This window comes from Solanum dulcamara, chromosome 8 (assembly GCF_947179165.1).
Source record: "Solanum dulcamara chromosome 8, daSolDulc1.2, whole genome shotgun sequence".
NCBI lineage: Eukaryota > Viridiplantae > Streptophyta > Magnoliopsida > Solanales > Solanaceae > Solanum > Solanum dulcamara.
Genome location: NC_077244.1, coordinates 71,807,028 through 71,834,867, shown reverse-complemented (window position 1 = coordinate 71,834,867; position 27,840 = coordinate 71,807,028). Strand labels below are relative to the sequence as shown.

The 27,840-nt window shown below is 31.7% G+C and overlaps 2 protein-coding genes across 2 annotated transcripts; one reads left to right on the top strand and one right to left on the bottom strand.

Moving 5' to 3' along the window:
* Nucleotides 1–16,318: 16,318 nt before the first annotated feature.
* LOC129899307 (transcription factor MYB1R1) lies at nucleotides 16,319–18,485 on the top strand. The gene is made up of 3 exons (XM_055974226.1): nucleotides 16,319–16,733; nucleotides 17,213–17,421; nucleotides 17,878–18,485. The coding sequence occupies exons 1-3, from the start codon at nucleotides 16,460–16,462 to the stop codon at nucleotides 18,289–18,291; spliced, it is 897 nt and encodes a 298-aa protein (XP_055830201.1). The 5' UTR covers nucleotides 16,319–16,459; the 3' UTR covers nucleotides 18,292–18,485.
* A 4,843-nt stretch (nucleotides 18,486–23,328) lies between these two features.
* On the bottom strand, nucleotides 23,329–27,205 carry LOC129899240 (serine/threonine-protein kinase AtPK2/AtPK19-like). The gene is made up of 6 exons (XM_055974125.1): nucleotides 26,182–27,205; nucleotides 24,758–24,840; nucleotides 24,552–24,672; nucleotides 24,237–24,410; nucleotides 23,911–24,018; nucleotides 23,329–23,816 (listed from the first exon to the last, which is right to left on the bottom strand). Exons 1-6 carry the CDS (start codon nucleotides 26,806–26,808, stop codon nucleotides 23,532–23,534), a joined length of 1,398 nt encoding a protein of 465 aa, XP_055830100.1. The 5' UTR covers nucleotides 26,809–27,205; the 3' UTR covers nucleotides 23,329–23,531.
* Between the last annotated feature and the right edge of the window lie 635 nt (nucleotides 27,206–27,840).

Below are 27,840 nucleotides of genomic sequence, written 5' to 3'. Positions count from 1 at the left end.
CCCTTTAGCAACATGAAGGAGTGCTTCTACTTTTAAGTAGGAGACTTTTTATTTCCACCACCTATGTGGGACCAAAGCTTATTTAATAAAGCAAGAGATAACATATCATCTTCCTCTCCATTTTTTTTCCCCTCAATTTTCCATTCAAATTATCAATTAAACCCAACAATAACGTTGAGTAACTTACTAAAATCGTTCAACTTATGTCGTTAATGTTTCAAGTTATGTAAGTGTCTAACAGAGATTAAACTTAGTCAAGTAGCAGCTTCTCAACCACCACGGAACCAACAAAGAATGATGGACACCAAAATCAGTAGTATCTATACGGAAACCAAACCGATTAGTATTACATGAGTCCATACTAACTATTCTTTGTGTGTTTTGTATGCGTTCACTAATAGGTAATTATTAGAGCATCACTTTTTAAACTAAGAGGTGGTCTTTACACTTATATTTTTTTTTTTAAGTTCTAAGTATTTTGTTCAGATGATCACTTTGAAAAAGATGTAATGCTAGAGGAGAAAAATTTATATACAATGATAAATCGAAATACGAAAAAGAATTGATAAATGCAAACACACCAAACCGAAAGGTACTGTTCTTTCATGTATTCCCACCTACAAGTTTGTGGAAACTGTACGAGGGGGGAACTCAAATGGTAATTTAATGACTCTCTACTTCTTTTCTGATGCCAATTTATCAGCTAATGTTTCGTTTTAAACATCAACTAGTATTTCAATGATGAGAAACATTGATGTTATATACCGGAGTCAGAAATTTGGTGAATGGTGATGCAAATTTTCTTTTCAATTGTATCAAGGGTGTGCAAAATTAAATATACACTAAACCTTTGTACACCACATAAATTTTGGACTAAGGGTGTGCACCGAACCACCCTCGCCACCTAAGCTGGCTCCGCCATGGATATATATCACCATAACTGACTTGTTGTGCTCATTATTGAGCCAAAGCAAATTTTGCAGGAATTAATTATGCAAGGTTTATTTTTGGATGCCTATCATGATTTGAGCAACCCCTCTTGTCGTGCCACCGTGTGCTAAGTTTGTTACATAACAACTATAATGCTGCGCCCAAAGACCATACATACTATGGTAGAGTAGTAATTAGAGGTGTCGGGTTCAAGCTCTGCCAGGTGGGTATAAATAGGAAGTGCTTAGTACTTCAATGTGTACTTTTCGAGGCAAATTCAAATTTAGTTGAGCCTACACTGGGCGAGAAATAGGGGAAAAAAGCCTGTGCTCTAAAACTATTAGGACTCAAGGCTGGGGAATTGGAATTTGGAATGTGAAATTCGACTCCTATCGAGTATTGGGAATTGATTTTGTATGCTGCCAAACTGCATTAGAGAAGGTTTTTCAGTTTCTTCTTCTTCTTAAAATTAAATGTATCATTGGCTAAGAGTAAGATAGTTAGATATTAGCATTCATAAGCTATCATTGGCCAACTTTATTCAGGAACATCAATCAAAGATTTTGCACACGTATATAGTATAACACTGCTATTAGAACGGCCCGTCAATGGCAAAAACAAAGTTTTGAACCTAGATTCTTACAATATGAACAAAATTTTTGGCTTGAAATTCGAGATTGAACAAGGCTTATATATTATCTACCCAATAGGTAAAGCAAGCAACAAAACTAGTTCCTTACTCATACGCCTAGTTTAGTAAAACTAAGGAGTCGTTTGATGTGAGATATAAGATATAGTAATTCCTAGATAAAATATAGGATTTTTTTATTCTACATTTAATCGGAGGAATTAGGTAATTTCGAAATAACTTGTTCCCAACATTGTGTGGTCTAATTTTCTTGGTGAATGCAAAAAAAGTTTGACAAGCCAAAAAAAATTGTGAAAGTATGAACTTAGATATAACGACTATCTTCACTTGTTGCGAGAGCTTAATTAATTGACCTTTGGGATTGAATCCGTGACACAAGTGATGAGAACTGAGTTAATTTATATATAGATCTAAGATATGAATAAATTTTGAAACAAAAGAATTCCACTCATAATGTCTGTGTCAGCTTTTGATTTAATTTGATGAATACATGTAAAACTAATAGCTTTATAGATGTTTTTTTTTCTAAAAGAGGGGGTATTCTGACAACCTTTCTAGTTATTTAGTTCTTTATTATTACTATTTAATAGAATCCCGAAGAAAAAAAAATTGTTTCCACCGAGCTAAAGCAAATAAGAAATTTAATATTTAGTTATGACTAGAATTCAATTTTCTCCCTTCAATCCGTGGATCCTTTATTCATGCTTATTCAATTGGACATGTTAATTCAATTCAAAAATTATGTCTCACAATTTCATAATTCAGTTTTTCGATGTCTAAGTGACCAAATACTATGTCATTTTCCATTGCCAAAATCAAAACATTCTTCCCCTGAGTCTGGTTCTTAGGGTGGTGAATCATTCATTTTGAAAAGAAAAAAATGACATGACTATTGAGTAATCATTGGTATAATGCAAGTAGCATCTTTAGAGGTATAGCCCTATCATGTAAATCCACTTATATCTGAATGATGGGCAAAATTTGGAGAGTTCAAAGTATACTGGAAATATTCTGCTGAATGATCACATTCAATATACCACTATAGGTTAGAGAATTTTCTTATGTATATATGCTTCCAACACACATTATAAGCCATCCATGTTGGGTGGACAGGATATATAATTATGAGGTCGCATAATCCAACTTGCCTTTCTTAATTACTTTGACTAGCAAGTGATGCAGAGTGGCATTCTAGTGACATGAAAGAGGAGAGAGAACACCATTACAAATAAAAGTTTTTTTCATCGTGAATCATTTAAAAATATGTGCAATAAAATATAATTTATTCATTCATTTTTCAACGAAATAGCTCACTGGGAAAATAGAGAAACAATTTTCTAATTTTTCCATATAAAAACATTACGTACTATTTTTTTCTTTTTTCACCGAATCAATCAAAATATCTGTGGAATAAACACTAAACATTTTTCAGTGGAGGCTTTACTTCTATTTCCAATTTGATGTTTATTTTTGTAAAATTAAATTTTAAGCCTAACTAACGTCCCCAAAGCTAGGTCAAAGAGAGGAGGAGGCAATTTGATGTTTATTTTTGTAAAATTAGATTTTATGCCTAATTTACAACCCAAAAGTTAGCTCAAATAGATGAGGAGGAGTCCACCCGCAAAGGGAGGAGAATTGTCCAAGCCTAAGGAGTCCACCCATCTCATTAATCACCGAGGGCTTTTTTGTCGTTCTTAAACAATTTTGTAGTATAATTTTTTTCGAGCCTCTTCATTCTATTTTACTTACATATAATTAATATATGTATATATCAATTGACAATACAACAATTTCATGTGGATATCATGTGATTGAACAAATATACCACTGCGAGAACCTATCCTAGTCTAGATTATAGTATTAATTAATTCTAATTAACTTGGGTTGGCAAATTAATCTTCAGCCTGATCATTAATGATTAACATCCCTAGTTATGGACTTTATACGTCTAGGGCAACATATACAATCTGTTGGCTATAAAGTATAAACATAATGGAGTTCAAATGAAAATATATATCTGGTCAATAAAATATAAATATATATCCATCAGGTGAGTATTAATTACTAATTAGCGACATACAGAGCTTTGTTGTCATTGATTATGTTTAATTAGTTACGATTTAGCTATAGATTATCAAATAATTTTATTAACTAGCTACTAGCTATTTAACGACACATTAGTGACAAAGTTAGTAGGTAATTGATTTAGTTTTTTAAAAAATTGTGGAATAAAAATACCAGTTAATTTAGTGATAATACCAAATTTATCAAACTCCTATTTTCTTTAATTTCCAAATCCCTTTGATTAACTTTTAGTTCTTGTATTGTTTAGTTTGGTAATTAATTTGAGGGTTATAAGAGACAATGACTCTCCCTTTTGACATGTCCTGTAAATTTGCCTATTTAAATTTATAAGATTAGTATAAGATATGTTATTTAAATGTCACATGCAACCCTAATGGTCCAACTTAATTCAGAAAGAGAGAAAAAAAAAAAAAAAGCATGGTGCTGATGAAAGTGTCAATATTGGAAAGCCATTTAATTTGTGGAATGGAGGTCCTTCTTCTTTACCTAATTAAGATATAAATTGGAGGGCTTTAATTTGGAGCTTCCACAAGGCAACACAAAAAACGTGCACGCGCACAACATATATTATGGGTCTACATACATAATATATTGGTGTATGCATTGACGTGTGTTGAGAGCTGCGAGTTAATTAAAAGAGAAAAGGATTTTATTATGAGAAATATTGTAATATTTATATGTAAGATGAAATTTATAGATGCAATCGAGTGTGAGTTGTGACTTGCGGTGTATGATATATTACATAAGTAAAATGACTGATTGTTGATCTAGAACTTATACTAAGAATACGGTCAATAAGAAAATAAATAATTTATTACTAACATATTATATACATGTAGTAATTCTTATTCTTTAATTCTAATTTTGTTAAGTTGCATGCAACGTATTATGATCAAATATTGCACTTGGTTGAGAGAAAAAGCACAAAGCCACTAGGATTGAAATGATATCTTTTACCAAATGTCAAAATAAAACTTAGTGTTTAAACTTTAAAGTACTAAAAGTGTGTGGCGAATTAATTTCCTCATTTCTCATATTGTGATGGCTTTGGTACCTTAGACATGAAGAAAACTCTTTTTTCTTTCTACAGACAGTCGAAATCATGAACCTTTTTTTTTTTGTATCTGAAAAGTTGGTGGGAAAGTCTAAAATCACATGCCTATAATACATTTCAAAGGAGGAAAGGTGAAGAAGAAAAAAGACTATCTATAAATCACTTACTGATAAAGATTTTGTAAAAATTAACTGCTTAGCAATCAGCTAAAGATACTGGAATTGATTTTTCTTATACCAACCAGGCATGCATATATATATATATATATATATATATATATATATATATATATATATACGAAAAAAGGGTTAAAAATATCTTTCAACTTTCATTTATTAGCAGACTTTACCCTTTCTATTAAAATGAAGTTATTAATACCCTTTACTGTTTATAAAATTTTCACTCATGCTCCTGTAATGATGAAAATCCCCAAATCAACTAAAATTAACTCGATTTCTTTTAATTGACCCATTTTCTTTTTAACTCATGCCCAGCCTTTCTTAAAAGAACGATTTAAGCCCATTTCACCCATTCTTCTTAAACGAAAAGTTCCTTAGGACTGGAGAACTTTCAAAAACTCAAAAAACATCAATTTGCCTGGTTGGTATAAGAAACATCAATTCTAGTATCTTAAGTATCTTAAGACTGATTGCAAAGCAGTTAACTTTCACAAAATCTTTTTCAGTAAGTGATTTACAGATAGTGTTTGTATTCTAGGCAACAAGAAAAAAGAAGGTAATCTGTCCAAAGAACTCATATAATTCTTTTTCAATAAGTGATTTATATGTTTTGCTTTTCTCTAAATCCTGTTTGAGCTTAATTTGCGGCTTCACCCAAAATCCACCATTAAAATGGACTACTTTTCTTTCAATTTCAAACTTAGCAGCAAAGCTTAATGTTTCTTTTAATTGATTAATTCCTTTCAGTGTCTCTAATTCTAGTATTAACACTTGAGATTAATTAAAAAATTCATAAAAAGTAGTAATACAGTACCAAAATATAATGTTAAAAATCATCAATATATGAAAGAATAAGAAAATTGTCACGACCCGACCTAGGGCTAGTCGTAACACGTCGATTGAAACCCTGAAGGGATCCAACCAAGCCTCTTGTACATATCATAAGCATACACAAGGTAAAATAAAAGCGGAAACCTCATAAGAGAGTCTAAATCATGAATAGAAATTTAAGAGCGACACATGACAACATAGACTCGAAATATTTGTCCAACTAGATGCCTCTACTCATGAATATGGGCGGGAGTTAAGACATGTCCCTACCTCACCCTCAATATGAAACATAGCAAAAGTCTTTAAAAATAATAACTAGCTCGATAACTAGTCCCCAATAAATGAGGACTCACCACAACCGCTGCGATAGGAAAGCTTAACTACCACGTAGATGAGTGTGATCCTCAACCTCAACCCCTACATTATGAGATAATGTAGGCAAAAAGTATGCATTAGTACGTTGGAATATACTAAGTATGTAGGGAATGCAATGCATAGAAAATCATATTTGTACAAATGACCATTTTAAATAGCATGATAGGAGAAGTAGTAAAAATCATAAGTAGTCTTTAAGAAGGATCAATGCATAATAAACCATAAGAGTATCATATAAAGTAAAAGATATGATTAGTCATTTAGAACATGAAAAGGACCATACATATGTGGATAGGAACCATAACCGACAATAAGACCATGCGAGCTATAACATGAAATCCTGTTGTCTCCCCATAGAATGAAGAAAAAGGAAAATCTACTTGCCAAGGTAGACTCTACCCCGCTAAGCGGGTCATGCATATGCTATATGTGGATTCAATAGCTAGACCATGAAGGCAACCTACGGTGGCATGTAGTTATGAGACAAGAGACTTTATATAAGGACCCCATATTTCGAGCCCCCACCTCAAGTCCACATTCGACGCTAAGTCAAATCCCACGGAATACATACATATCATAGAAATTATAATTTCATATATCATAGTCATTATTAGGGCTGAACACGAAAAATCAAAAAACCGAACCAAACCGATAACCAAACCAAATCGGAAAAAAAACCCGACATTTATTTGGTTTGATTTGGTTTGGTTTTTAAATTTAAAAACCGACTATATTTGGTTTGGTTTTGGTTTCAAGTCTAAAAAAAACCGAAAAAACCGAACCAAACCGACTTTATATATACATATTTTAAAAATTAAATTTGTATATATATGTATGTGTATTTTAATTTTTTTGTAAAAAAAATATAATTTATATTGAGTTTTTATATTTTTGATCTTGGGCCATTCTTTTGAATTATACTAAATAAAGTAAAAATAAATAAAATGTGGACTTCATACGCAGAAAAGCTACTCACAATTACAAATAGTAAAACTTTAGGTGAGTCATTCTCTATTATTAAACATGTATGCGTCAATCTTGGCTAGTAGCTACTGGCTACAATGAAATTTATAATAAGAAAATACTTTTGAAATTTATTTTCTGTTTATTCAAATAGTGACTATAAGGTATTTTAAAAACCGACAAAACCCGAAAAAACCGATAAAAACCGAATAGTAAAAACCGATATAGTTTGGTTTGGTTTAATTTGACAATTTGAAAAACCGACTCAATTGGTTTGGTTATTTTTTAAATAAAAACCGATCCAAACCGAACCGTGAGCACCCCTAGTCATTATCATAGATTTGAAATCATGGAGTAACTCATTTTTATAACATACTTGTAATGTGAGAATTGTCCTTTCATCATTGCAAATCATACATACGTAGTTCATATCATTACGCCTTAAGGCACCCTATTGTGCCCTAAGTCACCCTTTCCATAATTTGCATGAAAATCATAATTTGAAACATACTTATAGTCCATGATCATAATTGAAATACATAATCATAATTCATACTTGGAAATTCATGATCATAGTTTATACTTCAAATTAGGGTAAGACATGAATGCATGATCAATTGATTTGAAAATCATGTAATTGACTTGAAAACATGTATGATCATAAATTTTCTTTCAGCCCATACATAATTCATATAGATAATATCATTAGAAAGTATATTTGAAAATACTCATACTTTACATCATGAACCCTAGAAATCAAAATAAGAGAATTCATGGAAAAACTCTTCAATTTAATGCAATAACCATCAATTTATATCAAAATAGACTCATGATCATACTTTAAATCAAAATTCATGCAATAGGAATAGAGATCATAAAACCCATAAAATACCAAACTTTAATTTGATAGAAAACCTTGAGACATTAATTGGGATTCATGGACGAAAGAATCCATGAATTAATACCCACATACCTTAAGTGAGTTCACCAATTAATTTGGAAGAACTTGAGAGTTTTGATGGAGAGCTTGAGTGAATTTACTTGAAGTCTTCACTGGAGTCCTGGAGAGTCTTTTGTAGAGAGAGAAATATTTGAGTAGGTGAATTGTAGAAGAATGAATAAAATTAGAGGTTTAGGTTAATTTATAGAGTTGAATTAGGTTCTAAAAACGTCTAGGTTCATTAACTAACAATTTGGAAAAAGTCTAAAATGCCCTTACTAAAAATCCAACTCGGCCAGAAAATCCTTGCCAGGTCCGCGATGTGGAATTGTCGTGGACCTTTCTGTTTTGTACAATTTCTTGAGAAATCTATCTTTCGATCTACGGGTCCTAAAAATCATCGAAACTATTTTCCTGCAGGTTTTGACCCCCTGATCGATATTCTGAACTCATATTTTTTCAAAAAGATTAAGGATAATACATTATTTGAGCGGCTTATTCCCAAGGTATTCTTAAGGCACTTATGAGCATTTTGAGGATTGTTACAAAAATGAAGAAATGGGAGTCAGAAATCTTGTGTGGAAAGTGCCGCTCACTACACCGCCCTAAATAAGGTGAATCCTATCGCCTTCTTCACTCCCTTGTCTCGCCTTCCTTTTCTGATGTTCGCTATCTTATCCTACTGCCCCTTCTCTGCAAACAAATTTGACATCAAGACATATCAACCTGACTATAAAGCACCAAGTAAGCTTTGCAGCACGGACAATTCAGGTCCTCAGAAACTTTTCTTTGAGAAGAATAGGTTTGAAGCGTTCTTTTGAGAAGGGGCGGACATGGGTTAAAAAGGGAAATGGTTCAATTAAAAGAAATCGGGTTAATGTTAATTGATATTTAAATTAAAAATTATTTGACGGTGTTTTAATTTAACACAATTGTTGCCAAGGGAGGGTTCCCCCTATAACAAAAAATTATATTATTTATACATGTTTAAAATAAATTTTTATGTATAAATAATAGATGTCGAACCCTCTTCGACTAGTTCGTGTGTCTACTTCTTCAGATTTTGAACTGTCTTATTGAAAATTCTGGATCCATCACTGATTATTCCATAGCATAGTTTATTGAGCACATAAGACTATGAACTATTTTCTAATTTAATTCAATATATTTTTAAAGAAAAAGAATTCTATACACCTTACTTTAACTTTAATAATTATCGAACTCTAAATGAAGGGCAAAAATAGACCATTTTGCAAACTATAAGGACCTTTTTGAATCTTCTTGCTATTTCTATTATTTCCGGTCACACAAATGATAAAGTTAAAATATTCTCTAATCTCTAAGTCCATTTTTCATTGTCAAGAAAAAAAAAATGAATAACCTCGAGATCACAAAATAGTCCAATGTTTATTGAAACTGGTGATTATAATTGTAAACTAGTCCATAATTATAGTGCATAATGTCTGAAAACAATGGTTGTTTAATGAAGTTTAGAAACATAATGAGCTGGATTAATGAGTTTAAAATTACTAGTAGTAGTTAAATTTAAAATTTTAAAACACATACTCTTTTCGTTTCTTATTATTTGGCTCAAGTTGACTTGCACTTTCAATTTTAAGAGATTTTTTATTAATAATGTATTTTACCAAACTAATTTTATTAATGATATTTTGAAACTTTAAACTTGACTACTGTTACTTTATGTATTTTATACTAATGGTAGAAAGAAAAAAATATATAATAACACTCTTTAAATTTATTAAGTTGGATAGTTAAAATGACATTTATTTTTGATATATTGGCCGGCTAATATAAAAAGGAGGGAGTAATTGATAAAATTAATTTAGTACTCTTTCCATTTATTTTACTTGTCCTTATTTGATTAGGCACACTTTCTTAAAAAGTAATTAATAAAATAATAAATTTACTATATAATTCAATGTCTTAGAAAATGCATTGGGAAATAAAAAGCACTTAAAATAAGGGTAAAGTAGGTATAAACTGATACAATTTGTCTAAATTATTGAAACTGAACAAATAAAAGTGGACATCAATTTTTAATATACTGGACAATAAAAATAAAAAGAGAAAATAATATAAGCCCTTAATAAAATACTTGGTCCGTTTATTTTTACTTATTCACTATAATAAAAATAGATGTAAATGTGTATTTTTATTTGTTCAATCTAAATAATTAAAGAAATGATTTATCATTTTATACATATTTTGTCTTTATCATTAATTATTAATTATTTTTAATTTATTTTTTTAATTAGTATAACTTATAATAAATAAAAATATAGTACAGTTATCAATTTATTTATTACCTATTAAGAAATGTATCAAATTAAATATGAATATATAAAAATGAACGAAGAAAATAAATTTTAAAAGAATGTATCAATTCAATTTGGACCAAATATAATGTAACGGAGGGAATACTAACATTTGATAATTCCCTTTAATAAATGTGTGGATTGCATTTATATTCTGTTTGATAATCCTTACCTAATAATTATATTATCAAATTATCAATATGGATTATAGTGGAGTCGTAGAACTGTTTTATCCTTAATTAGTAACTTCATATTAGAGCATTAGATATAACAAAAAAATTATGGGAAGCGTCACTCCCGAATGAGCCCTATGAATTTAGTTAGAATTTCAGACATTGGATGTGATAAAAAAGACTTACCAAATTATTTCTCAAAAGTTAAATTATTAATTTTTTGGTGTGATAAGTGGTAGGGTCCATGCAAAAGATGGAATCAAGATAGACACCTCTATCTCCAGTTATCCAGATGAGATGTGAGCGCCATCATCAACTTTTGTTTTGGTTATTGTCTGCTAAGGCTGCTAATTTCGCTAAAATGAATTCATTTAGCTATATTTATATAAATAGATCGCTCATATTTTTTAAATAGATAAATATAAATTAATCTATTTTAAAAGTTCATACAAATATGGGTAAAATATGAATATCTATATAGATCTTTAGATCACCCACTTATAATAAAAATTTAAATCAGTTACTATCGTACCAATAAATATTTTAAAAGAAAAAAATCAAAATTGTACTAAAAGCATATCTTGAATTGTTTATGGTGTAGCCAGAAATGGTCTATGACAAGTTTTATGAATTTAATTCAGCTTATTACTTTCAGCAGAGAATTATGATAATTATATTTTAAAAATTAATTAAAATCACACTAATTTTAGATTTTAAATTCGCCTCTTATTTTATTTTATGTAGTTGTGTCAAACAAGATGAAATTAAGAGATGGAGTATATAATTGATAAAGGCATTGTATTTATCTAGCATACCATAATTTAAAAAAAAATAACCAACTTGAAAAAGATTCTGTGCTATTTGCGTAAGTAGATCAAAGGTTTTATGTACATATATAATATGTTTAATACAATTTTATATCGATCTGTCACATTCAACTATCATTATTTTTTTTTTGCTTGGAAGTTATATTGTTGAAGATGGAATAACAAAAATCTAAGTATTTTTTTAATCTTGAATTAGGTGTGGAAGTTGTTGTGTAACTATTAATGATTAATGCCCAAATACTTATATCTTTCATCATTGTAAAGAAAAACCTATCTTTCCAAAGTAAAGATAATTAATGTTCATGTCAATTTCCAGCAATCATATTATGCTAGTTTATTTTTCAAATTATAATATGCTAATATATAACCCCCCATACTTGATTTAAAGAAGAATTTTAGCTATCAGACCCCTCACTCTCTTGGGGAAAAAAGAAGAAGAAATATGGGTAAGTGCATAGATAATCGCTTCGGAAGACCTAAATTTCTGAAGTTCGAATTACACATATTATGTCAATTTCAAACATATAAGTTAAATTTATACCTAGATTTTCAACTTCAGTTCGATCAATTTGAAATTAATTTTAGAAATATCTAAATAACAAATATTTTTGGATATAAATCTTAAATTGTGGTATTCCAAGTGAGTATCTACGTATTTGTCTCAGAAATAGAATAAAAGAATAAAATGATCACGTCTGTTTCACTATATCTCTTAATCGTAAAATCTTCAAAATTTATCCAAACACCAAGTTACCAACTAAGCCAAAATAAAATAATAAATTGATACCCTCAAATGTGCAGTGGGTAAACTCACTCCTATCCAATAGCTTAATATGTGGATTGTGGGCATTGGGTATTCATAAATGATTGAAAGTTACTTACATTACAGATATTTCATAAGTAATGAATTAGTGTGGCCCTAGGAAGAAAATTAATATTATTATCCCTAATCAAATAATTGAGGAAGGAACACAGCTAGCCATCAATTAAGTACCCAACTAATACTATCCGACTTAATTAAATATGTTTAATTAGACAAGTTTGTCAGTTAATCAAGCACTAAGCATTTTCTTTTTCACGTGATTCTTTAATTTTTTATATAATTTTACCATCCACTTGTGCCAATAATTTTGATTATTTTAAGTTCATAGTACAACATTGGTTCTTGTGCATGATGGAACCAAATCACGTTAGTATTGATCCAAGTTTAATTTATTAGTACTAATTATTATTATTATTGTTATCTTAATTAAAGTCAATTTTATCTTCAGAAAAGATAATGTTATCTTTTGGTAATGTTAGGTAGACCTGTTTAATTAACTTGCTTCTTTGACCATTTTTTAAACTATTCCACTCACCGACTAATCAGAAAACTTTGCTGGAAAATTAGTTTCAACTCTTTCATTCGTTTTTACTCATATTTTGATTTCGATAGTCAAATTATATATATATTTTTAATTAATCTTTTAAGATATTTAAATATTAAACAAATTTAATATAAAATGAAATGTGACAAGTAAATATGAGCAGAATGAATAATATTTAAGAAGTGAAGTTAAGAAAATATTTCTAATATTTAAAAGTACTAGTGTTTTGTGGTAAGCAACAGAATGAATAATATTTAAGAAGTGAAGTTAAGAAAATATTTCTAATATTTAAAAAGTACTAGTGTTTTGTGGTAAGCAAGTTAAGTGTAGCATTTTTTTTTGAAAAAAAAAACCACAAGAATTAAAGAAAAAATATCTGAGTCACAGTTTAATTATTATTTTAAAAACAACATAAATTGAAAACAAGTGGAAAATTATTTAAACATAATTTTCAAATATAAATTTGTAAATGAAAAAGTTTAGAATACATAAATTTAAATTTTGAATCCACAAATAAATTTTTATGAGTGGATTTTCATTATTTTCTTGTGTCTGACAAAATGTAAAATAATGTTAATTAGGAGTAATCTGAAGGGGGCCTTGGAGTAACTGGTAAAGTTGCTGGCATGTGACCAGGAGGTCACAGGTTCAAGCCTTAGAAACAGCCTCTAGCAGAAATGCAAGGTAAGCCTGTGTAGTGCGTACAATAGACCCTTGTGGTCAGGCCCTTCCCCTGACCCCGCGCATAGCGGGAGCTTTAGTGCACCGAGCTGCCCTTTTTCTTCCCCGAACCCTGCACATAGCGGAAGTTTTAGTGCACCGGGCTGCCTTTTTTAGGAGTAATCTCTTTTCCCAAACAAAAGTCCGACCCACAAAGTCAAACTTCACTTCAGTTTTCTTGGCTAAATATGCAATTAAAATCAAAGCCAAAAAAAATACCACTCTTCATACATAAATCTTTTTAGTGCATGAGTTTGCATGATTTTTTTCTAAAATTACATAGATATAATTACTTATTTTAGTCCATTTTATAAACGAGTACAAAATACAAGGATATCAAATTACTTAACTTTCAGTATTAATCTACTACTTAATTTTTCAAGTTTTAAAAATAAAATGCCTATAATTCAAGAACTATACAGAGAATTCTGCCACTCATAAAAACTAATAGAAAATTTATTTTACTTTAAAAAATATTTAGGAAACTATGATCCAACGAAAACCTCATTAACTTGAATGGTAATAGTGTCTCCAAATGGCAATATAAAAAAAGAAGAAAATGAAACAAAGAAAGTATATAACATAGATATTTTTTTTTACATATTAATTGAACAGTGGTTGCTGCTCCTAAGAATTTTTATCAAAAAATTCAAAAGGAAAAAAGCTCAAATAAAAGAAAGAAGAAAATACTAGAGTACTTGATAGATTTTACCATTCCACATTGATTATGTAGTTTTAATTTTTTTTTAGATGAGACCAGTATTTCCCTTTGGTTTATCCAACGTGAAGAACGGCACTACGACAAGCTGAATATCAATAAATTCTTTCAGCTAATAGTTATTGTCAAGCAGCGTAATATCAGTCAAGCTAGTAACAATGACAGATGACTCTTTAGCAACCTCTTAAAGAATAATCAATAATAATAATTTTATTTTTTGCGAATAATCAAGAATAATCAACCTCTTTAGTAACCTCTTCAAGAATAATCAAGAACAATAATTTTAATTTTTGCGAATTTTAAGAAAATGAATAATATTATTCAATTTTTTGTTTACTTAGATGAAAATCAAAGAAATATGTATTTTCAAAAGATTATTTCACTTCCTTGAATGGTAGGGTGTAGAGTGTCAAAAGAGTTAAAAACGGATGAAATATCAACTCCATATTGAAAAATCCCTTCCTACCTTCTTGATATGCCTTTTTTGTGTAGTTGTTATTTTTGAGAAATATATAAGTTGAAGTCATGCCTAAGAAATTATATCACATATATAAGGTATTTTTCAATTATATATATAAATTCTGAATTTTTTAAACACAAGACGAAGTTAAATCAATAATTTAGGGGTTTAAATATAATTTTGAGATTCAAAATTTAAATCATAGAAACTTATTTTGTGAGGATTTGATAGATATTTTATTGATGAAGTAATTAATATAAACATTACTTTACACCACCTTAGACTTGATAAGATATATATATATATATATATATATATATATATATATATATATATATATATATATATACATTTTTTTAATTTGATAAATATTTAATAATATTAATAATACTTTAACTATGTTGGATTTTATTTATTTAAAAAAATATCACAAAAATATGTTCTTTTATTTAAAATATAAAAGAATAGTTATGAAATATGCAAAGTTTTTTTTATACCTTAAATTATATCACGTAAATTGAAACGGAGTAGAAAAATCGACTCCAAATAAATTTGTATCCAGATAGGCCCTATCCACATCAGAAATGCCTTGTGAGTTGGTTGAGATTTCCAACAAAAATCAAACTCAGCTCCACACCGATGATTCGGATAAACCGTTAAATCAGCGCCACGTGTTCCTCCCAAACTCCAATATTAATAAAGTTATTATATGCCTAGTCACATTACAAAGAAATTATTTAGTCCCTTCCTTGTATTTTCTTATTAGTTTGACTTAATATAGAATCTAAAATAGATGGAGGCATACTTGATTGTATTAATTTAAATTTTATGTTTATTGATTTAGTATAAATATATATACAAATTGAGTAGGTATTTTTACGAGTGTATTAATAACGAGAGATTGCTTAAAAGATAATTATAAATGATGGTTTGTAAGAAAAATTAACAACTTAACTAACAAAAAGGAAAAAAAAGAGAAGAAGAATCAATTCAATTTATGTTATGTACTTCTACTTTAGCAATTTTTTTTATAATTATAAACGATAGTTTGTAAGAAAATTAACATCTTAACTGACAAAAAGGAGAAAAGAGAAAAAGAGTTGATTCAATTTATGTTATGTACTTTTACTTTAGCAAAATTTAAGAAATAATTTTTTGAAAGTGTAATCAAGTTTTAAAGTTTTAAAAATATTTTTTACGGAGTAAATTACTAAAATAACTAGGAAGTATATTACTCTAAAGTATTTTGAATGTAATCTAGATAAATATTATGAAAGGTGGAAAGAGAATAAATGTGTTGGAGGGTGAAAATGACACAATTAACCTATCTGTGATTTTTTTTTCCTCATTTTAATTTACTTTCTATTTTTTTAATTTTTTTTACCAATCCAATATGAACAATATTTTTTTGGTATTGAACACACTCACTAGTCCTTTGGTATGCTATGCGACTAAATTATCTTGGACGGCTAAAGATTGTGGTTCAATGGATAAAACTGTTTATTAAGAGATTTTGAATTTGAGTTCTGAAATTTTTTTTTGATAAAAAAATGCTTTTTCCTAATATATTTCTACGTAGGGTGAATTGATGGAAAAAGGAAAAAAAAACAACTAAATTATCTCGGGACTAAATTATTTATTTTTTAAATTATGTGGTCCTTATCACCATCACACCTGTCTCAACCCTCTATATATTTCCAAATCTCTATACGCACACCGTTCCGCTTTATTCGTTTCTTTCTTTCTCTCAATTTCAATAGGTGTGTACGGTTTCAATTCACGGAGTGTATGTTTAGTCATCACCACTGTGTATCAATTGATTTTTTATAGATTCGTGGATTCTTCCAGAAGGATGTCGACTGCCTGCAGCGATAAGTCGTCGTCGACGGCGGCAGTTACCGGCGGCGGTTTCGGAGGAGAAATCATGTTGTTTGGTGTGAGAGTTAAAGTGGATCCTATGAGGAAGAGCGTGAGTCTGAACAATCTCTCACAGTACGAGCAACCGAATGCTAACAACAACAACGGTGATAACAATGAATCCTCTAAAGTGGCTCATGACGAAGTTTATGCCTCTGCAGATGACGCTGTTCAACACCAGTCCAACTGTGGTCGCGAGCGCAAGCGAGGTGAGATCTCTGATCCTCTTCTATTTTTGTTGCTTTCGTGAAAAATCGCCGTGTTTTTATGATCGTCTTCGTTTTACATCTGATTCAATTACTTCTGTCAGTTATTAGTCAATTATTGTCGACTCTGAGTCAAGTTTCTATTAGATTCATCGATCGTTTTCTCTCGTTATGCACAAATTTTATGAGTTATACTCTTCTGTCCTAATTTGTTTAGTACAGAGTTAAATTTGATTGTTTAATCTTAAAAAGATGTGATTTATATGTAATTTTATTGAATTAATTCCAAAAATGATGGCCGAATTCATAGAATTTTTTTAGATCCTCTGAAAAAAAAGTCGTTTTCCCTCTGTAGGAGTTCATTTTTTGATCTTCTACGGTAGTTTTCAAGACCAAAAAGTATGGTTTTGATTCAATCTGCTAAACTTTGGATCCATAAAAATTGATTTCTGATGAAGTTTCGTTGATTTTGTTTGTATTAGGAGTTCCGTGGACGGAGGAAGAGCACAAGTTATTCCTTTTAGGATTGCAGAAAGTGGGAAAAGGAGACTGGAGAGGAATCTCTCGTAACTTTGTAAAGACTCGTACACCGACACAGGTTGCAAGTCACGCTCAGAAGTACTTCCTCAGGCGAAGCAACCTCAACCGTCGCCGCCGCCGATCTAGCCTCTTTGATATCACAACTGACTCGGTATTTGTTTTTCTTTATGTCTTTCATTTTTCAAACTTGTTTTATATTATTACTTGAAAAAAATTAAATAATTTCTTTGAATTAATACAATTATATTTTTGGAGATCACTTGATTGGATGGTAAGCAATTGTGTGTAGAGGTAGAAAATTAGATGCTTAGTTTTTGTTCTTCGATCGTATCACTCTTTAACTGAGGGAGTAGTATTTGATTCTCGTTGTAAGTTTTTCTTGTTTTGAATTGATATTTGGTGCTGGGTTTTGTTGCTATTCTTTTGTGTCTTTTCTAAAAGATTCTTCTTCATTGGTGTCAAGTTATTTGTCTTATACTTGCTTAAAAAGGATGAAATTTTGAAGTCTGATGAACACTAATTGAAATCTTTGCCACTTTAATATTTGGTGATGAGATTTGTTTTTCAGACTTCGTTTTTCTAAAGGTTCTCTTTCTATGGAAAACAGGTATCAGTAATGCTAATAGAAGAGGGGGAAAATAAGCAAGAAATCCCAGTTGTAGCACCGGCAACATTACCTACTGTAGAAACTACCAAAACCAATGCATTTCCGGTGGCAACGGCTGTTGATCCTATCATGTTTCCAGCACAGATTGATAAGTCAAGAGATAATCCAACTCTGTTGCGATGCGATCATGGGAATTCATCAACGCTGGTTGGTCCTGTTCCTATGTTTTCAATGCCCAATGCATCAACAGTGATTGACCTTAATGCGAACCACAACTCAACAATTGAGCCATCTTCATTATCACTGAGATTATCCTTGTCACTTGATCAGGGACAAACATCATCTACTAGACACTCGGCTTATAAAATGATGTCAAGTTTCAGTAATGGAGAAAGCATCATCCGTGTGGCATGAGGTCAAAGGATCTCTGGAGAAAAAAATAGGACAAGAGTGAGTAAGCTAGGGTTCATAATTATATTAATCTTATATATTGAGAAAAAGTTTAAGGAGATATCCATGTGATTAATTGACTAGACTTTTGGTCCTGGTTTGTACAAGACCAGAAATATGTCATGCCCTGTTTAATGCTACTCGTATTTATAACATCAGCCCTGCTAGTATCTAGTACTAATATCAGTGGGTAGTAGTTTCCAGTACCATAATGAAATTCATAAAGTAAAAGTTGAACGCTGCCATGTTAGTTTTCCATTGAAAAGCACAATCAAGATTTATGGTAGATGTTTAATGGACAGTAATATATGTAGTGGTCCTATAGATATGTGTGTGGGTGGTTGTATGACCTGACCATGTGATAACGTTATCCAAAATCCTGATTGGGTTAGAGTGTCGTGCATTTGTTAGGCAGCAATTATGATTTTCATCGGTTTTCTTGATTCCTACAGTGGATGGGTTTGCAAGGACGGTGGAGCCATTGCTCTTATTGGTTGCTTCTTTCTTGTTTGGATTCCACTTGGATAAGCTTTTTATCTAGAGGTGCCAATAGTTTTGCCTAAAATGGATGGAAATCGATCCTTATGGGACTACAGAAAAAATGACTCGTTTGCAATAAAAAATAATTTTGATTAGACACGATAGAGTAATCGACAAAACAAATTTGATAATCATTTTCTAAAATAATTCATAAAGCCTTTGTTTCTCCTTATTGTCAAATGAGTGGAAACATCAGTACTAGTAAGTCGGCAATGCTGCTTATGAGTGTCTTCCTAGACGGTTGATGTGTCTCTTAAAGCTGATCAATTATTGGTCGTTAATAATGGAAAAAAATAAAAATAGGTCAAACGTGAAAAACCATGGTAAAGAAAAACTAATACATACTTCAATTATTTGGATAAACAAAAAAATAGTCTCTAGACTAACTTGGCCTCTGCCGAAAAAGAAATCTTTTGTGTAGTGGTTCCATTATTATTTATTGGTCAGAGTTATTTAGTATTTGGAATAATAGAAGGATCACATATCATAAATAATATAACAATCAAGATGAGTACAAATTAACTTGATACCATCATTATTAGAAAAAAAATATGCTTTGTTGTGGAAATGCATTTACATATAACAGGTTGTCACGTTTACACGCAATAAATAAGGTTCTATATTTGAGACCAACAGATAAGGTGGCGATTGGTAGGGTGAAACAAAGATATTCCCATTTCCCCTCAACAATATTCTCTTGCCACTTGACCATAAGATATGCATTTTTTTCTTTTCTCTATTCATTTATTCTCTCTAATTATTCCATTTTTTTAATAAGGAAACTTTTATTTACAGAGGAGTCCCACACTCTGGGTAATGCACTTTTTATTAAAAACAATTTTATTCACCACGAAATCTCTAGTTAAAGATGAAAAAATAGTTATCGACTAAATAAAAGTAAAAATAAGATTTACAAGATTTTGGTGAATGCATACAATTTAAATATCTAAGTTATACATTAGAAAGATACCTAACGAAGTGAGAGTCACATACGTTGAGAGACCAACAACATTTTTGGAATTAGGTCTTTAAGTCCCAACAATTTCAAGATGAGCGCGTATCGACACAATATTGGATAAGATCAAAGATATTGATTATATATGACAAATGTTGCAAATAACAAAAGGATGTTAATCAAGAACCGACCCGTTTCAATTGCTACTACACTGTTATATCCGGTTTGGTCATATTCTACATAGACCTCCGTATGCCTGAGTCATAAGTGCAAGAATAATATAGCATAAACAAAACACAATGGAAGCAGCTGGACCCATATAAACGAACCCAACTTTTTGGAGTCTTTATTCTGTAGAAACTTTAGTCTGTAAATAACAAGATAATTTGAAATTTATAGTTTTGGAGAAACCTTAATTCACCTAAAATATAACTTATTTAATATCATAATTGATTATATGATATACAGTAGATCAATAGATGCAAAAGAAATAAGGAAGAATGCTAGAGAGCAAGATGGAAGCTTCTTATATATGAACAAAAGCCTTTAAGTACCACAAGGAGAGGATTTTTCATCACTATGGCACTAATCATAAGCTTGTTCTCAAGAGAAGCAAAGCATATTATCCAAGATAGATGAAGGCAATGATTCTACGCGAAATAGTAGAAGATGGAAATAAACACATGGTTAGTAGTACAAAATATGACTAAACGAAACGAGGTGGAGGTGGAATGACCAATGCAGAGAAATTCATCGCCTCGTTTGAATCATGACGATTCTTCTCATGCACTCTTCTAATGTAATCAGAGGCCCTACCATCTACACTCTTATCATTAACTGCATACAAGGAGGATTTACCACTTTCAGTTGGCTCAATCAGGTAGGCAATCGGCTTTTTGATGTTCAACGGCTCCTGTGACCTTAAGCTCTCGGGAAATTGTGCTTTTGGTGAGCCTTTGATGAATGTTGTAGAGTATGATGCAGGAATTTTACCCGCTGGTTCTGGTGATGGTTGTGTTGCGATTCCAAGGCTCATCCTGGCAATAGAGAATGACGATAGCCTGATGACATTTGTTACCATCTTCATTGACTTCTCACAGAGAGAGTTATTGCTTCTGCTTTTGTTCTTCATGGCAAATGCTACAAATTCTTAACTGCCAAATACTTTCAAGAACAGAGAAGGTAATTGCATATATGACAAGCCAACGACGATGGATATATATATGCATAAAGCTAAAGAAACTTGCTTCTAAAGCATTGTAGGGTAGTAGAGTATAACCTCAGCTGATTTATCATTTGTGTTGTTAAAAAAAAGACAGGAATCTCCCTTAAGTTTTATCCATCCTAACAGTGACTTTATTAGTGTTAAATCCTTTTCTCATTCATGCAATATGATGTTTTCTCTATTTTCTATATGTCCAAATGGAACTCAGAAGAATAAAAGGAATATATGCTGCTTGCCTATCTAGTATCTATAAGCAATATTAGACTTTTGGGATACTGAGACCAGAGCTAACCCTTAAAGCAACAATATCTGATGATCATATTAGCTAACCACGTGATTAACGACTCTCTACTCCCCCCCCCCCCCCCAACAAAACAGGTGGTTAATAATGAGCACAAACTAACTTATTCACTTAAAAAGTAACTGGAATAAGATGCCTTTCTACTTTCCATATACCATATGAAGTAATAATTTATTTAAGTGTCATTAAGTAGTCACCGACGCTCTTCACCTGATTCCAACCTTTATGCAACAATTTCCATAATATCTAGATAATGGATATGTACTGAAAACCATTCTATTAACAGTTCACAAGTGTGCCTCTTAGAAGTTTCCAGAAGTCAGCATATTCAGGGAAGAAGCAGATCGAACTTATATACCGACAAAACTCTTGCTCCACATGGTTATATGGTTCATATTTTAACAACCAGGTCATACTTCATTCTTCGGAGTGATACCACTGAACGTCTCACCAATTGGAGACAACTATACACTGTTAATAGAAAAAAATGTCGCATTCCTTGACTGTTAACAATTAATTTCCAAGATAAACACCATACTATAGGAAGTTAGACATATAGATGTTTATTTTTGCATGTGTTCAGTTCTTCTGTTCAAAAAACTACTTAAGGACAATCTCAGGTTAAGGGAAATAATTCACATGGAACTACTAAAAACTCTTGCAAACTCTAATACAGAAGTTTTGATTGGTTTACCTTTGTTTATTTATTCATGTTATAGTTAGTATTAACCCGGAGAGAGAGAACAAAAACAAAATGCTGGAGGACGACGTTCAAATACAAGAGAGATGTATAGCATTTCTTGAGCCATAAATCAGTAGGCAAAAGCTGGTAATTTACACACACTGAAATAGTGAGCAGAATCAGCAACCGACAAGACACAAAGAGAATGTATCCGATATTCAGGCAGAAGAAATAAAAGAAAAAACCATCTTTCAAAATTTCATACAAACTACAGACAACTTTAACACTTTCATAAGCATAAGAATGACACTCATTATTCATATAAACATGATTAGTTACATAACTAAAGTTATGTCCTAACAGTCCAAAAAAGCACTACATTACTCATCAGAAAATTGAATGCAACTTTTCCAGTTGCTCCATTTGATATCACACCAGTTTCTAGAACTAGTTAAGAATACGCCGCCTTCTACTTTTCTTAACCAATTCCGAATAAGATTGTGCAAGTCTGTAAAACAATCAGGCAGACCCACAGACATATCCCCAATCAAAACGAAACACATGAGGAGAAAAATCAAAAGCCAATTCATCCCCTGAATCCATCTACTCATATACTTCACTAATGCGTCAACACTACCCTTAATTTGCTCTTCTGTTCAGTTGTTGAACCATATGGCAGAACTCATTAGCATTTTTTATGCTCTAGAATGCCACAAGGCCCTGGAATATCCTCTCTTTTCAGCTTCCCAGTGTACATATTTGTAATAATTTTAATCAGCTATTTCTCATTAATCATTTAGAGTTCTTGAATACTGAACAACTTTGAATAATTTTCGAAACAAATTTGAGATTGAAATACAGGGACTAATTCATCACATGAGTGAAAATTAATGAACCATGCCGTTCTGCTATAGTGGCAGCTAAATTTCCACGTTCACCAAGAATCAGTCATTAAATAGAAAATAAAAAATTCTACATTCTAGGATTGCCTTCAGAGGTACTCTCTTAATGCTCCTAACGAGAAGTTAGGCAAGTTGATGTCCCACAGTTAGATTGGTCAATTAGAGATGCTTTTAATGCAGCATGGAAGAATCTAGAGTCTTGGCGGGTCATGACAATAGTTACCATATTCTATCCTGTGAAACTACGTTGGTGCAATAGGGTTGCTGTGGAAAATTTCTCGTGTGTAAACACATTCTTAGATTCTCTTACAATAAAAAAAGAAAACAGAAAATATAACTTCCTGAGAGAATCGAATAGCTGAGAGGAAACATAGAAGAGCAGGTAAAGAAAAGAGCTACATGATCAAAGTCAATTGATTTATTTCACATCTTGTCCATAAAGAAGAATGGTCTTACAACAGTACACAAAAGAGTTAGAAAGATTTGCTTTTATCATTGATACAATCTGATCCATATATTTCTCATGATCCTCTCTCTAACAACGAATGACTTACAATAGAAAAGCAAGAGTTTGAAATTTTGTCAGGATAAATACTTAATCAACTAGAGGAGAGCCAAGGATTTGGTGCTACATAAGTGTAACCTTGAAAGTGTTCGCCTGTTGTTGGAGTAGATGCTGGTGAGTCATCCGGTGGCATCGTAGTCCAACATTTGTCAAAATTGGCAGTGCAATCTCTGCCAATTACATCTGGTTTAAACTTAGGCTGTAGTTCTCTGGCATCTAGTTTCTTCCAATTAATTGTCCGGAACCACTTGTGACGTTTGATCTCATCCCCTCCTCTTGGTCCACTGCCTAATCTTTTGGATGGGTCCTTCTGTAGCAACTACGGGAAAAAATTGCAAGATGTCATTCAGTTGATTTACAAGCACTTTTTAAAGAAAGTATGGGCAAGCAGTCAATTGATAGTTTGTACATACTCCTTTGAGCAAAGAGTGAGCTTCACCGGTCAGACGCGGTAGAAGTTTTAGTTTCTCGCTGATGATCTTTTCCTGAAGCTTCTTTCTATTTGCATGGGTGAAAGGTGGCTGAAAGAAATGAGCGTCAAAAGTGTTCCAATATACAAGAAAATTCTGTCTATGCTTGTCTAATGCAATTTATAATACATTTCGCATAAAATAGGTTCAAGAGAACGTCCGATGAACTGTCTATGCTTGTCACATGCTTTGGCATTACTCAAAACTGCATGATTCTAGTGTCCTAATATTACACTGCAAACAAATGTTCCAACCAGTACTTAGATTACCTGTCCAGTCAGCATCTCATACAGAAGGATCCCAACGCTCCACCAGTCAGCATCTTTATTGTGGCCCTTGGACTGTATAATCTCTGGAGCCATGTATTCCATGGTTCCACACATTGAATTTGATCTGCTTGATTCATCAATCTCTTTTGCCAGTCCAAAATCTGTCAGCATGACCTGAGTGGAAAATGAGATGCTTAAGAAGAGGAATGAATCAACTGCAATGTTCAAAGGAAAAAAATAAGCTATTTCTTATTTCTTTCTTCTTTCATGCATCAATCATGTTTCTGCTGTAGAGTACATAGGCAAGGTTGTTACATGTCCATCACCATCCATGAGAATATTTTCAGGTTTGAGGTCTCGATGCACAATCCCTCTCTGGTGAAGATGTGAAACAGCAGAAACTATCTCAGCAGCATAAATCCTTGCCTGGTCCTCACTACCCAAACCACACCCAAGAGCTGAAGTTAGAAGAGCAGAACGCATATCATGACTGGTTAGTCAATAAGAAATACAAAAGGTACCTGAAAATCCCTTGTCTGTATAGATGATAGAAAAGATGCCCTCCATTTATAAAATCCAAAATCAAGTACAACTTAGACTTCGTCTGCAGCATATTCCAAAATAAAAGACCAAGGAATGATATTCTATTAAAAAAAATCACGAGGGCAAGAAAGTTTGGTCTGAGACTCTTAAGGCATCAGTTCAATGATTTCAAAAATCAAATCACAGTAGCAAAATCAATGACATGTACACCAAAGAAAGACAAAATCTGTGCTTAAAAAAGACATTGAGAAATATGGGAACCAAACAGAAAAAAATAACAGAAGTTCTAGAAAATCATTAAACTTCAGTTTGAAATTGTCCAAAAAAACATCTTGGATAATGCCTAGCAAGATTGTTGACACCCTTTCTAGCTGGGAGGAGGCTGGGATTGGGGCAGGGAATAGAAGCTACTGGGGGAACATTCCAGCTTGCATATGGTGGACTATCGGGAAAGAAAGGAATTCCAGATGTTTTAAGGATAGAAGTAGCATATTACAGAAGATCAATGTTAGATTGTATTTTGCTATTTTATTTTTGGTGAACAAAGAGCTCCCCTGTAGATGCAGAATCAATCCTAGAAGTTTTAGACTCATGTTAGGATTGTATTTTCTAAGCTTCTTTGTTCTCATACTTCATTTTGTATAGGTTTATTCCGTACTACCTCAATATTGGTCTAGAATACAAAGTTGTTACCTTCACACACAAAAAAAATTGTCCAAAAAAATCTTCTCAAAGATCATATACGAAACAGAGACAAATTCCACACCAAAGGCAAAGAATACGGAAACTTAAAAAAGGTAACTTAAAAGAGAAAATCGCAACAGAAATTCAACAAAGTTAATGAGCTTCTTTGAAAATTGTCTAAATAAATCAGCTAAAAGATCCTATTAAATATCCAATAATCTGACTAGATTCTAGATAAAAACAACTGTTGCAATTAATTTCATTAGCATTAATGGTGTTAAATAGTAGTAATAATAAAGTTCCAAACTTGCTCATGTTGTCCCAGCAAAAAAAAGAAGGCATGAGTGACATCAGAATTCAAACAGATTCCCAAAAGGGCTTCCTCTTCCTATGAGGAGTTGTTTTCCCATAGAGTGAGCCAAAAGGAAAAGCTCTCACCTTTTAAGTACTTCTGTAACAGAAAAATTAAACGAAAGGACAAAAACCATAGGCCTAAATTTGGATTCTGATTCAGAACCAAATAATCCCTAATGTGGAAAACCAGTAACATCAATTCAGATTGATAGCTGGAATAACACTTAGCTAACTTCATTAATGTGGATGCACTATTCTCACCAAGATATTCCTCACTATTCATGTATAAATTTTCAAATAAGTATACCCATTAATCTGAAACTGAATAGACAAAATTATTAAGTCCAGTATAAGCAACTATTACCTGAAATGAGTATCTAAGCTGAACAATAAAAGGGTGCTCAACTTTGGTGAGAATATCCCTCTCAGCTCTCATATAATCCACATGGTTATTCTTGATAACTGTGTCCTTCCTCATCACTTTCATGGCTAATATCCCATCACCCTCACCCTCACCACCATACCCCTTCATCTTCACCTGAAAAACCTTCCCAAAAGAACCTTTTCCAATCATCCTCAAGATCTCAAAATCCCCTGGCCCAAATTTTGTTACTGCTAACCCCTCATCTTCACTAATCTCTTCAACAGCATCAGTACATCCAGTTTGATGATTACCCACATGAGTATTAACTTTATCACCATCACTTTCACCCTCAGAATCAACTTCTTGGTGAAAAGGCAGTGGCTTTGAGAGAGTGATCCTTGGAGATGGACCCACAAAAGAGTGGGACCTGCTATGAATGATTTGTGGGTCAGTTAGAAAGTTGGAAGAAGATGAAGGAGATGAAGAAGAAGTAGGGGCACCAAAGACTTCAGAAAAATCAAAGTCTGGATCGGTAGAAGATGAAGAAGAGTCTGGAATTTTGAGGTGGGTCAGCTTGTTTGCTAACATGGAATGAATGGCTTTCTTCTGCTGAGCAGCAAACTCCATATTAACAAGAATTCTTGAAACCCCTTTATCAACTAGTCAGCAAAAATTGCATCTTTACTATTGTTATTTTCTGAATCAAGAATGTGATTTAGGCAAGAAAAGCCAGCTGAGATTGAACTCAGAGCAGGCTGAGAAAGAAAAAGGGCTACATCTGGGGATCTGCTGGGACTAGTGGGGGGGGAAAGAAGAAATCAAGAAAGTGAAAGGTTGCAACTTTGAAGCGTGTTTGCTTGGGGGAAGAAGAAGGAAGCCGTGATTTATGAGCAGACAGTGGATTTTGCAAATTACAGATGCATGAATGAACATCAAAATGAAAGAATAGAGAGGGGCAAGTGGGAAGTGAAATCCAACACGTTAAAGGAAGTTGTTGTAAACCCAACTTGTGCTAAATGCTGACTCCCACAATATGCTTGAACCTTGAACTAACCTCCGTCTGTTCAATTTTAATTTGACATGAAATTTTAAAAATAAAATAAAAATTATAAGCTTTATAATATTAAGTATTGTTTCATAATATATCATATTATATTATTATAATATTTAAATATATTATATTGTTCTCAATCATTATATAATATCATATATCGAGATTTTGAATGATAAACTTATGAGAAAAGTAGGATATGAGTTAGAGTTATTATAAAAGGGTAGGGTAAAGAATAAAATAGAATTATTAAATAATAAATAAAGACAAAATAAGAAGAAAATATTAGGGTAACGACGCAATCACACTAAATCGGTCGTTACATAAAATTAGACTTTTCATCATTATCTAACAATAAATTTAAACAATAGAAAATAATAAAATTTAAACAACAATCAAAACAAATATTGTATTCAAACTAATAATAAAATACAATACAACAGGTAACAACCATCAAACAAGATGTAAATTAAAGATATGTCAATTGTAATAAGGTTATTTTTAATTTGTGATCTTAAAAATGACATGATAAGTTGCTAAAAAGAAAAGAAATACGTTTTTTTTAAAAAAATAAAAAATAAAATAGGAAAAATAATTTTAAATAGAAG